This window comes from Scyliorhinus torazame, chromosome 18, assembly GCF_047496885.1.
Source record: "Scyliorhinus torazame isolate Kashiwa2021f chromosome 18, sScyTor2.1, whole genome shotgun sequence".
In the NCBI taxonomy this organism is placed as follows: Eukaryota; Metazoa; Chordata; class Chondrichthyes; order Carcharhiniformes; family Scyliorhinidae; genus Scyliorhinus; species Scyliorhinus torazame.
In genome coordinates, this window is record NC_092724.1 from 157,357,508 (window position 1) to 157,370,779 (window position 13,272).

The 13,272-nt window shown below is 51.7% G+C and overlaps 1 protein-coding gene across 1 annotated transcript in view; it reads left to right on the forward strand.

The window, feature by feature from the left end:
• Positions 1–7,032: 7,032 nt before the first annotated feature.
• Positions 7,033–13,272, forward strand: part of psmd12 (proteasome 26S subunit, non-ATPase 12) — a 64,654-nt gene continuing 58,414 nt past the window's right edge. The window contains exon 1 of the mRNA XM_072483729.1: positions 7,033–7,298. Within this exon, the coding sequence (XP_072339830.1) occupies positions 7,194–7,298 (105 nt within the window). The 5' untranslated portion in view covers positions 7,033–7,193. The remainder of the gene's footprint in view (positions 7,299–13,272) is intronic.

Genomic DNA, 13,272 nt, shown 5'->3' on the forward strand with positions numbered 1-13,272 from the left:
TCTCTGCAGGCCATGGCCCAGTCTCTGCAGGCCATGGCCCAGTCTCAGCAGGCCATCGCTGAGGGCATCGGCGCCAGTGGCCATGAGCGAGCTGGCGTCGCACTGTCGCAGACAGGGTTCGACAACCCCCTGGGCTCCATGGCTGCAAACCTGCAGACCCCTGTCGATACCAGCACGGGCCTCCAGGACTGGCAGCGCCAGATGTCGGGGGCGCGTCGGATGGCCAGTCCGTTCGCATCCCCCACCCATGTAGAGGCCTGGGGGCCATCGGGCACCCCGAGGGAGGAGGAGGTGGTGTGGTCCATCCCGGCTCCCTCTGTAGGGGAGGTCCCGGTACACCGCGACACCTCGGACTCCCCCCCTTCCGTCCCAGGTGCATCGGGTGGGCAACGGGCAGGACAGGCTGGCAGCTCGCCATCCCAGTCGCCCGGGCCGCAGCCTGGCCCATCTAGGCCAGGACGCCCCAGGAAACGGCCGCCAAAGGGATCCAGTGTCAGAGGGCAGGAATCACAGGAGTCCACCTCCAGTTCTGCTGTACCGTCTGGGGAACCACGTAGACGTAGTCAAAGGGCCCGTAAGGCCAAACAATTAGACACTGAGTAAGTTGGCACGGGTGCAGGGCACAGATGAGTTTTAGGGGCTAGGGCACGTGCATGAACTCCTTTGGTTATTAAAGTCAATGTTACACCTACCGAAGCTGCCTTTGTGCTCTGTCCAAAGTGTGCGGGGGTGTCATGTACGTTGAGCGCAAGTGTGTGTGTGAGGGGTGGTCTTACCTCAGCCCCAGGTGAGTCTGCCCCCTTCCCCCTGGGCCGCCATCAACATCCCCCGGGCAGAGGACGGGACCGTGCGCTGCAGTGTCACAGCCGCATGCAGGGATGGTCCGGGTGGATGGTGGTACTGTGGCCATGGGTCAGACATAGTCCAACGATGTAGAGCCAGGAGCTCATCGGAGGCGGGTTGTCATCATTCTCCATGGCCTGCGATAGACACGCGTCCACCCGCAACTGGGTGAGCCCGGCCCGTTGTGCCGCCGGTGGATCGGCAATTGGGGGTGGGGGGGTGGTGTGCATGCGGGTGGGGTGTGTGGGGTTGGGGAGGGGGGTGAGGGTGCTGGGTGGGTGGATGGGTGGGGGGTGTGGGTGGTCGGCTGTTGTCATGGTGTGCGGTCTGTGGCCATACTACCCGATTCCCACGCCCATCTAGTCAGTGAAGCGGGCGTCTATCAGTCTGTCCCGTGCCCGCTGGGCCAGCCGGTAACGGTGGACAGCCACCCGCCTGTGTCTACCCCGTCTGCCCTGACCATTGCCCCCATCCCCCTCATCTGGGGAGGACTGGGCCTCTTCCTGCTGCTCCTCCACTCCGCCCTCCTCTGCCTGCGGCACATCGCCCCTCTGCTGGGCTATGTTGTGCAGGACGCAGCACACCACAATGATGCGGCCGACCCTATCTGACCGATACTGGAGGGCGCCCCCAGAGAGGTCCAGGCACCTGAAACGCATCTTCAGCACGCCAAAGCACCTCTCGATCACTCCCCTTGTCGCTACATGGGCATCATTGTAGCGGTTCTCCGCCTCATTGCGTGGCCTCCGTATAGGCGTCATCAGCCACGATTGCAATGGGTAGCCCCTGTCGCCCAGCAACCAGCCCCTCAGCCGGGGATGGCGTCCCTCGTACATGCCGGGGATGGATGACCGCGACAACACGAATGAGTCGTGTACACTGCCTGGGTGACGGGCGCAGACGTGCAGGATCATCATGCGGTGGTCGCAGACCACCTGTACGTTCATTGAATAGGTCCCCTTCCTATTAGTGAACACGGCCCTGTTCTCTGCAGGTGGCCGCACGGCGACGTGCATCCCATCGATCGCGCCCTGGACCATGGGGAACCCGGCAACGGCAGAGAAGCCCACGGCCCGGGCATCTTGGCTGGCCCGGTCCACGGGGAAGCGGATGTAGCGGTGCGCCATGGCATAAAGGGCATCTGTCACTGCCCGGATGCACCAATGTCTGCGATATGCCGGACAGGTCCCCACTCGGTGCCTGGAATGACCCCGTTGCATAAAAGTTCAGGGCCACCGTAACCTTGACGGACACGGGGAGAGGGTGTCCCCCGCCAGTGCCACGCGGTGACAGGTGTGCCAGCAGGTGGCAGATGCGTGCCACGGTTTCCCGGCTCATCCGGAGTCTCCTCCTGCATTCCCGGTCCGTGAGGTCCTGGTATGACTGCCGGGGCCGGTACACACGGGGCGCCCTCGGGTGCCTCTGTTGCCGTGGGGCCGCGACGTCCTCCTCCCCCTCCTCGTCCTGTCGGTCAGGTGTCCCTCCAGCCTGGGCGGCTGCCGCCTGCCCCTCTGCGGCAGCATGCGCCGCCTCTCTGGCACGCTCCTCCTCCTCCTCATCCAGGGCAACATAGACATGAGCGGCTGCCACCACGGCGGCCAACATCGCTGGATGGTCTGAAAACATGACGGCCTGGTGGGGGGGAGGGGAACGACGACATGTCATCATTGCCCATATCCCCTCCTCCCCCCAGCCAGGTGGCATGGACCGCATGGGTCCAACTGTTGGAGGCTGGCACCTGGCCAGGTGGACCAACTCATTTGCCCTCCCATCACCCACCCCGGCACGGACCCCAACCCCCAACCTCCACCCCGGCACTGACCCCCCCCCAACCCCCAACCTCCACCCCGGCACGGACCCCCCCCCCAACCTCCACCCCGGCACGGACCCCCCCCCAACCCCCAACCTCCACCCCGGCACGGACCCCCCCCCCAACCTCCACCCCGGCACGGACCCCCCCCAACCCCCAACCTCCACCCCGGCACGGACCCCCCCCCAACCTCCACCCCGGCACGGACCCCCTCCCCAACCTCCACCCCGGCACGGACCCCCTCCCCAACCTCCACCCCGGCACGGACCCCCTCCCGGCACTCCCCCGGAGCCCAGCCTACTCTAACCACTCCCCCCCCCCCCCCCCCCCCCCCCGCCGCACACACACACACACAAGCCGAGACACACCTCTCCTCACGCAATCAGTCTGCGGCCACGCCATTTCCTGCCCAGAGCCAACCCCCCAGGCCGTCACTCACCTCCTCGCTGGTCGGCGTGAGCCTGGAGCACGCCGATGAAAAGGAGGTTTGATTGACGTCGACGTGAACGGTCATCACGTCGACGGGACTTCGGCCCATCCGGATGGGAGAATATCGGCAGGCCGAAAATCGGCTGCCTTGCGCAGACCCGTGACATTCTCCGCGGCAGCGGCGCCATTAACGCCCCGCCGACTTTTCTCCCTTCGGAGACTTCGGCGGGGGCGGGGGCGGGATTCACGGCGGCCAACGGCCATTCTCCGACCCGGCGGGGGGTCGGAGAATGACGCCCCTAATTTGGGTTACACTGTTCCATTACTACACATGGCACTGGTCGCTTAAATATAATCAATCATGTCCCTTCATCTCCCTCTTTCAAACATGTCATCACACACACTTATAGCTGCTGTGGACCATCAGCAGCAGCAGAAAAATTGTATTCCACCATAATCTGTAACCTCATGGCCAGGCACCTTCCTTGCTCTATCATTACCATTATGGCAAGTGACCAACACTGGTTCAATGAAGAGTGTAGGACGGCAAGCCATGAGCACCACCAGGCACACCTAAAAATGAGGTGCCAACCTGGTGAAGCTATAGCACAAGACTACATGCATGGTGAACAAAGTGCATGAGTAACCCTGCAAAAAATGAAGCAACCCAAATCTCTGCAGTCCTGCTATATCCAGTCATAAATGATGGTAGACAATTAAATAACTAACCATAGGAGAAGGCTCCCTTTACATCCCCATCTTTAATAATCGCAGAACGTAGCAAGGTAATTCAAAAGGTAAGGCATTTGCATCAATTTTTCAGCCAGAGGTACCAAGTGGATAATCCATCTCAGCCTTCTTTTCAGATCCCAGCATCACAAATGCCAGTCTACAGATATTTCAATTTACTCCGCATGACATTCAGAAATGGCTGAAGGAACTGGATACACAAAGCATATGCACCCAGACTATATCCTGGGAGCAGTGCAGAAGACTTGTGAGGATCATGCAGGAATTCCTCAGTAACCGAGGCCCAAACAGCTGCCTCTCCTTGATCAAATATCTTTCTTCCATCACAAGGTCAGACATGAGGATATTTGCTGATGATTACAGTGTTCAGTTCCGTTCATGACTTGTCATATTTTTATGATTCTGGACCAGATCCCACGTTTTGGGGATTATCCGTTTGAGGGACCAATAATGCTTTGTTTAAAATAGACACAAGATTCCACGGGTTTTGAACAAACAAAAATAAACTTTACTATACACGTCAAAAAGGTAAAATTATTTACAATATCTATCTTACACTCTAACATTCAGGGTTAATATAAGGTTTGTGTGAATTAACAGACAAACTGTGGTCGGACACGCCGTACGATACAATAACTGGCAGATACGATCAAGATGGAGTTCATGGCGGGATTTTCCAGTCCTGTCGACAGCGACCCCACCCCATGTGGTTTCCGTGGCGATGGAGGGGGTAAACAATAGGAAACCCCATTCACAGCGGTGGGATCGGATAATCCCTCCACCTACCAATGGCAGTCCACCTCCACTGCCGCAAAACACACTGTGGGAAGGGGTGGAAAATGTCACCCCATGAATTTATGAACAACCCACCCAGCTATCAGTAACACTGAGTCAATTAATCTAATTGAGACTCTGTCTCTTTCATGAGGGATTCCAATCTTCACCTTCGAAGATCTAACCTTGGATTTCTTTCCAAAAGTCGTTCAATCTCAGACAACGGCCCACTTCGTAAGGTTTCAACCTTATCTCCCAAAATTCTATTCCCCGGATTCCTGAGTATGCACTCAAGCACCAACTTACAAGTACAACTTCTCCGGCCACACCAAAAAGGTTACTACTGCTCCAAAGGGTTACCTTCACCCCAATGGCCAAAAACACGGAATCATCAACTTTCTGTTTCCTCCTTTGACCTTCAGGGCTTCTCCTAAGCCTCTTTGATCACCAGGGCTTCCCCTGAGCCTTAGCCACTCAATGAATGCCAATTGCAACCCTTTTTCTGCTTGAAGCCTCCTTCTCTTATCGGGCCAGCCTTCTTATCTTTACTGGGACCCCTTCCTTCCTGAGACATAGTCTGCAAAGGCGCTCTGAACCTGGTTTTTCATGCCATTTTCCCTTCTTGTGCAGGCGTACTGGGCTCATCGTCAGCCTGAAGAACTTAAAATATTTAATTGTGCAGCCTGCTCCTGGCCCACGCATGCCTGGGATATCCAAGGTCAATGGGTATTGGAGTTTTCGGCCTCTACTCTCACGGAGAATGTATGTTGGCTTTCAGAACAATATAATGAATCAGGACCTGGCTACATGCAGAATGCCTTGGACAGTAGTCAAGCTGCAGCTGGTAAGTGGCAAATTGGGATTGTGTGTGAGAGGGATTGTGTGTGAGAGGGATTGTGTGGGTGAGGGATTGTGTGTGAGAGGGATTGTGTGTGAGAGGGATTGTGTGGGTGAGGGATTGTGTGTGAGAGGGATTGTGTGTGAGAGGGATTGTGTGTGAGAGGGATTGTGTGTGAGAGGGATTGTGTGTGAGAGGGATTGTGTGGGTGAGGGATTGTGTGTGAGAGGGATTGTGTGGGTGAGGGATTGTGTGTGAGAGGGATTGTGTGAGAGGGATTGTGTGTGAGAGGGATTGTGTGGGTGAGGGATTGTGTGTGAGAAGGATTGTGTGGGTGGGGGATTGTGTGTGAGAGGGATTGTGTGTGAGAGGGATTGTGTGTGAGAGGGATTGTGTGTGAGAGGGATTGTGTGGGTGAGGGATTGTGTGTGAGAGGGATTGTGTGGGTGAGGGATTGTGTGTGAGAGGGATTGTGTGAGAGGGATTGTGTGTGAGAGGGATTGTGTGTGAGAGGGATTGTGTGTGAGAGGGCTCCTTCTACACTGGCAATTCTATGGTTCTATGAAAAACATTTATGAACATTAAAAATAGTCAAGGATGGGTCAAAGTCATCAAGTCTGTCGGTCTGTCAGTTAATCACTTGCATCATGAAGATCATCACATCACAACGCCGAGGACCCGGGTTCGATTCTGGCCGCAGGTCGCTGTCCGGGCGGAGTTTGCACACTCTCCCCGTGCCTGCGTGGGTCTCACCCCCACAATCCAAATAGATGTGCAGGGTAGGTGGATTGGCCACGCTAAATTGCCCTTTCATGAGAGCAAAATAGAATTGGGTACTTTAAAATTTAAAAAAAATAAAGATCATCCTGTTATGCCAAAAAATGAATTGAAAGCACGTTGGATCCCATCGTGCCAAATAAATAAAAACACTACCTCGCATGATTAAGAGTACTGGGACCACCAAAACAAGTTTTATTATAGTATACAGTAGCCTGGCTCAGAGATTTATCATATTTAAGTACGAACACTTCAACTCAACCTGCTTACACACAAATGTCCGGAGAATAAAGAAGTTGAAGCTTCTCGGTTCCCACGCTATCTTTCGGAGCCCAGCCTAAACCCATGAAAGGAAAGGTGAATAAAGGCGACGCTTTCGTCAGTGGCTCTCCGTCTTATGCTGAAGCGGGAATGATCCGTTCATATTCACTGTCTCGTGCTGCCCTCCCCCAACGGTGCCTTGCTCTGGCTCACGCGCGACGCCGCAGCGCACGCGGCGGGATGGGGGCGGGCCTGGCGCGCGAGGCTGGCCCGAGCGCGGGGGGCGGGGCAACAGTAAACACGGGCGGGGCGGGGCTACAGTAAACACGGGCCAGGGAGACGGAGAGAGGGCGGGGCTGCAGCTCAGAGGTAGGGAGGGGGAGGGGCTGGTAAGAGCGCGCGGCAGGAGGCGGGGAGAGGCTGCAGCAATCACGGCTAGGGAAGGGGCGGGGCTGGCGCGAACCAGGGGACCCACGCTGGCGCCAAGAAGGGGGCGGTGCTGGCGTCAGCGTTGCGCGCGCCTTCCGCCGTCATTTGACCTCACCCCGGCCGTTCCTAGGTTCCGCCGGCGCGAGGCCTGTGCGTGGGCGCCTGCGCAAGAGAGAGAGATAGAGAGGGGGTTGTCCCGTCCTTCCATTGAGAGGAGAAAATAAAGGGAGTAGACGGAGAAAGAAGGAACCATCACAATTAAAAGTTAAGCAGCCTGCAAAGATGACGGACGGAACCGAGCGAGCGGACGGCAAGATTGTCAAGATGGACATGGATTATAGCTCCACAGTGGACCAGCAGCTCCCCGAGTGCGAGAAGATGGTTCAAGTGAGTGCCATAGTCACTGAGTCATGCGGCTGTGTGCATCAGACTGAGCTAGGCCCTCGCAGGTGGTAGGCCTCAATCCTCGGGCTGGCTGAGGAAACAACAGCAGATCTGAATGTCTGTTGCTTAGCACTCCCTTGGTAGTTGCCCGAAGCGTGGCAGTAGCTTACTTTTAAATATATATACCGTTGTGAGAAAGCGAAAATTAAACCGACATTTTATATATGCGAAATGCTCAGAGGCACTTTTTCATGTGTGGGCAATATAAAATGGAATTTTAATAAAAAGCAGTTGGACAGTTACATGGGCAGGGTGGGTACAGAGAGGTATGGGCCACATACAGGGAAGTGGGACTAGCTTAGTGATAGAAACTGGGCGGCATGGACAAGCTGGGCCGAAGAGCCTGTTTCCATGCCATAAACATCTATATCTGATTGATCATTAGTAATGTCAAATTCTGGTGCTCCAATCAGGTCTTTGGTACAGTTAGCCCCATCTGCTGACCTGATCAGTTGGACACCTTGAAATGTTAAGTGTCCCCATTACACAAAGTGAGGTCTATCCTTTCCGTAACCCCACAAAGAATAGTGATTTTTTTTTTTTCCAAGCCGGACACCAATAAATTTGTTCTGGGCTAACATTAATTGCCCATCTGCGATAGCCCTTGAACTGAATGGGCCACATGCAGGCCAGACTGGGTAAGGACAACAAATTTATTTCCCTAAAAGGGGGTGAGTGAACTAGGTGGGCGACAATAGGATTTCTAATTCCAGGTTTTTTTTCAAATTTCACCATCTGCAATGGTGGGATTTTCACGGGCGTCCCTAGAGTGTTTCCCTGGGTCTTGGGATTACTAGTCTAGCAACAATACCACTACACCACCACCTCCCTGTTCTACTGACTTGCATAGAAATAGATGGGAAGACATTTGTGTTGATGATCACCCTCCTTATACATTAGATATCATTGCAGTTACCCATCCTATTTCCATATTCAGTCATCCTGAATTTCTTGAGTTTTTAGTATTAATTTTAATTTTACATGCAAGCTACCTTGACTTGAAATAGGAGGGATTCCTATTTTAGACATTAAAGTGGTGAAAAACCAAACTTAATCTAATTCTAGTCCCCTTGGAGCCTAACATTGGGTAAAGACTCTACCATGTACTCGTCTGATTCTTCTGTTCCGACAACAGATATTTATGTCACTTCTGAATTCCAATGTCAATTCATTGCCTACTCTGGGATAGTTTTAATGCAATGCCCATTGCATGTGATAAGACTTATGAAATCATTTCATGTGGAATTTCCAAGCTGTCAGAGAATCCTACATTTTTCTGATATTACGTATGACCAGAAATATATTTCAAGAGTATAAAATGTGATTTTAAGTATTGTAATAGAGTTAGGGATGCATATAACTTCTGAGCCATAAGAAGCTCCACACAAGGGGCTAAAGAAACAGGAGGTGGTTTAAATTTATTTTTACAACAAAAATATAACTTGGTGATATACAAATTAAGAGCTGGAGCAACTCGCCACTTGAGCCTGCTCCACCATTCATTAATTTTATTGCAGATGTGCTTGTAACTTCAACCCTACATTCCTGCTGACCCCCGATAACCTGCCCCCCCCAAGCTGGATTTTGATTTTGTTTATTGTCACGCGTACCAAGGTACAGTGAAAAGTATTTTTCTGCGAGCAGCTCAACAGATCATTAAGCACATGAAAAGAAAAGGAAATAAAAGAAAATACATATTAGGACAACACAATGTAACAACATAACACTGGCATTGAGTGAAGCATACAGGGATGTAGTGTTAATGAGGTCAGTCCAAAAGAGGGTCGTTTAGGAGTCTTGTAACAGCGGGGAAGAAGCTGTTTTCGAGTCTGTTCATGCGTGTTCTCAGACTTCTGTATCTCCTGCCCAATGGAAGAAGTTGGAAGAGATGAGTAAGCCGGGTGGGAGGGGGGCTTTGATTATGCTGCCTGCTTTCCCCAGGCTGCGGGAGGTGTAGATGGAGTCAATGGATGAGAGGCAGGTTCACGTAATGGACTGGGCTGCGTTCGCGACTCTGACGTTTCTTGGGCCGAGTGGTTGTCATTACCAGGCTGTGATGCAGACAGATACGATGCTTTCTATGGTGCATCTGTAAAAGTTGTTAAGAGTTAATGTGGACACGCCAAGTTTCCTTAGGAAGTATCTGCACTGTTGTGCTTTCTTGGTGGTAGACGTGGGTGGACCAGGACAGATTTTTGGAGATGTGTAACACTAGGAATTTGGAACTGCTAACCATCCCCGTTGATGCAGAGAGGGTTGTGTACAGTACTTTGCTTTCTGAAGTCAATGACCAGCTCTTTAGTTTTGCTAGCATTGAAGGATAGATTGTTGTCGCTGCACCACTCCACTAGGTTCTCAATCTCGCTCCTGTATTCTGATTTGCCGTTATTCGAGATCCGGCCCACTATGGTCGTATCGTCAGAAAACTTGTAGATGGTGTTGGAACCAAATTTTGCCACGCAGTCATGTGTGTACAGGGAGTATAGTAGGGGGCTAAGTACGCAGCCTTGCGGGACCCCAGTATTGAGTACTATTGTGGAGGAGGTGTTATTTATTCTGACTGATTGTGGTCTGTGGGTCAGAAAGTTGTGGATCGAGTTGCAGAGTGAGGAGCCAAGTCCTAGGTTTTGGAGCTTTGATATGAGCTTGGCTGGGATTATGGTGTTGCAGGCGGAGCTGTAGTCAATAAATAGGAGTCTGATGTATGAGTCCTTGTTGTCGAGGTGCTCTAGGGATGAGTGCTGTGGACCGGTTGTGGCGGTATGCGCTTCATGACCAACCTCTCGAAGCACTTCATTACGACTTAAGTCAGGGCCATCGGACGGTAGTCATTGAGTCACGTTGCCTGTTTTTTCTTTGGCACTGGTATGATGGTGGTCTTCTTGAAGCAGGTGGGGACCTCGGAGCGGAGTAGGGGCAGGTTAAAGATCTCTGCGAACGCATCTGGACCCGTCCCCTTCCGAGGGTTCACTTTCAGGAAGGCCGATCTGACTTCGGAAGCTGTGATGGTGGGTGTGTTATGGACTGCTGGGGCACTCGACAGCAGACCGTTGGTGTCCTGCTCGAACAGAGTATAGAACATAGAACAATACAGCGCAGTACAGGCCCTTCGGCCCACGATGTTGCACCGAAACAAAAGCTATCTAACCGACACTATGCCATTATCATCCATATGTTTATCCAATAAACTTTTAAATGCCCTCAATGTTGGCAAGTTCACTACTGTAGCAGGTAGGGCATTCCACGGCCTCACTACTCTTTGCGTAAAGAACCTACCTCTGACCTCTGTCCTATATCTATTACCCCTCAGTTTAAAGTTATGTCCCCTCGTGCCAGCCATATCCATCCGCGGGAGAAGGCTCTCACTGTCCACCCTATCCAACCCCCTGATCATTTTGTATGCCTCTATTAAGTCTCCTCTCAACCTTCTTCTCTCCAACGAAAACAACCTCAAGTCCATCAGCCTTTCCTCATGAGATTTTCCCTCCATACCAGGCAACATCCTGGTAAATCTCCTCTGCACCCGCTCCAAAGCCTCCACATCCTTCCTATAATGCGGTGACCAGAACTGTACGCAATACTCCAAATGCGGCCGTACCAGAGTTCTGTACAGCTGCAACATGACCTCCCGACTCCAGAACTCAATCCCTCTACCAATAAAGGCCAACACTCCATAGGCCTTCTTCACAACCCTATCAACCTGGGTGGCAACTTTCAGGGGTCTATGTACATGGACACCTAGATCCCTCTGCTCATCCACACTGTCAAGAACTTTACCATTAGCCAGATATTCCGCATTCCTGTTATTCCTTCCAAAGTGAATCACCTCACACTTCTCTACATTAAACTCCATTTGCCACCTCTCAGCCCAGCTCTGCAGCTTATCTATATCCCTCTGTAACCTGCTACATCCTTCCACGCTATCGACAACACCACCGACTTTAGTATCGCCTGCAAATTTACTCCCCCACCCTTCTGCGCCTTCCTCTAGGTCATTGATAAAAATGACAAACAGCAACGGCCCCAGAACAGATCCTTGTGGTACTCCACTTGTGACTGTACTCCATTCTGAACATTTCCCATCAACCACCACCCTCTGTCTTCTTTCAGCTAGCCAATTTCTGATCCACATCTCTAAATCACCCTCAATCCCCAGCCTCCGTATTTTCTGCAATAGCCTACCGTGGGGAACCTTATCAAACGCTTTGCTGAAATCCACATGCACCACATCAACTGCTCTACCCTCATCTACCTGTTCAGTCACCTTCTCAAAGAACTCAATAAGGTTTGTGAGGCATTACCTACCCTTCACAAAGCCATGCTGACTATCCTTGATCATATTATTCCTATCTAGATGATTATAAATCTTGTCTCTTATAATCCCCTCCCAAGACTTTACCCACTACAGATGTGAGGCTCACCGGTCTATAGTTGCCGGGGTTGTCTCTGCTCCCCTTTTTGAACAAAGGGACCACATTTGCTGTCCTCCAGTCCTCTGGCACTATTCCTGTAGCCAATGATGACATAAAAATCAAAGCCAAAGGTCCAGCAATCTCTTCCCTGGCCTCCCAGAGAATCCTAGGATAAATCCCATCAGGTCCCGGGGACTTATCTATTTTCAGCCTGTCCAGAATTGCCAACACCTCTTCCCTACGTACCTCCATACCATCTATTCTATTAGCCTGGGGCTCAGCATTCTCCTCCACAACATTATCTTTTTCCTGAGTGAATACTGACGAAAGATATTCATTTAGTATCTCGCCTATCTCTTCAGACTCCACACACAATTTCCCATCCCTGTCCTTGACTGGTCCTACTCTTTCCCTAGTCATTCGCTTATTCCTGACATACCTATAGAAAGCTTTTGGGTTTTCCTTGATCCTTCCTGCCAAATACTTCTCATGTCCCCTCCTTGCTCGTCTTAGCTCTCTCTTTAGATCCTTCCTCGCTACCTTGTAACTATCCATCGCCCCAACCGAAACTTCACACCTCATCTTCACATAGGCCTCCTTCTTCCTCTTAATAAGAGATTCCACTTCCTTGGTAAACCACGGTTCCCTCGCTCGACGCCTTCCTCCCTGTCTGACCGGTACATACTTATCAAGAACACGCAGTAGCTGATCCTTGAACAAGCCCCACTTATCCAGTGTGCCCAACACTTGCAGCCTACTTCTCCACCTTATCCCCCCCAAGTCACGTCTAATGGCATCATAATTGCCCTTCCCCCAGCAATAACTCTTGCCCTGCGGTGTATACTTATCCCTTTCCATCATTAACGTAAACGTCACCGAATTGTGGTCACTGTCCCCAAAGTGCTCTCCTACCTCCAAATCCAACACCTGGCCTGGTTCATTACCCAAAACCAAATCCAACGTGGCCTCGCCTCTTGTTGGCCTGTCAACATATTGTTTCTGGAAACCCTCCTGCACACACTGTACAAAAAACGACCCATCTATTGTACTCGAACTATATCTTTTCCAGTCAATATTTGGAAAGTTAAAGTCTCCCATAATAACTACCCTGTTACTTTCGCTCTTATCCAGGATCATCTTCGCCATCCTTTCCTCTACATCCCTAGAACTATTAGGAGGCCTATAAAAAAAACTCCCAACAGGGTGACCTCTCCTTTCCTGTTTCTAACTTCAGCCCATACTACCTCGGAAGAAGAGTCCCCATCTAGCATCCTCTCCGCCACCGTAATACTGCTCTTGACTAGCAGCGCCACACCTCCCCCTCTTTTGCCTCCTTCTCTGAGCTTACTAAAACACCTAAACCCCGGAACTTGCAACATCCATTCCTGTCCCTGCTCTATCCATGTCTCCGAAATGGCCACAACATCGAAGTCCCAGGTACCAACCCATGCTGCCAGTTCCCCTACCTTGTTTCGTATACTCCTGGCATTGAAGTAGACACACTT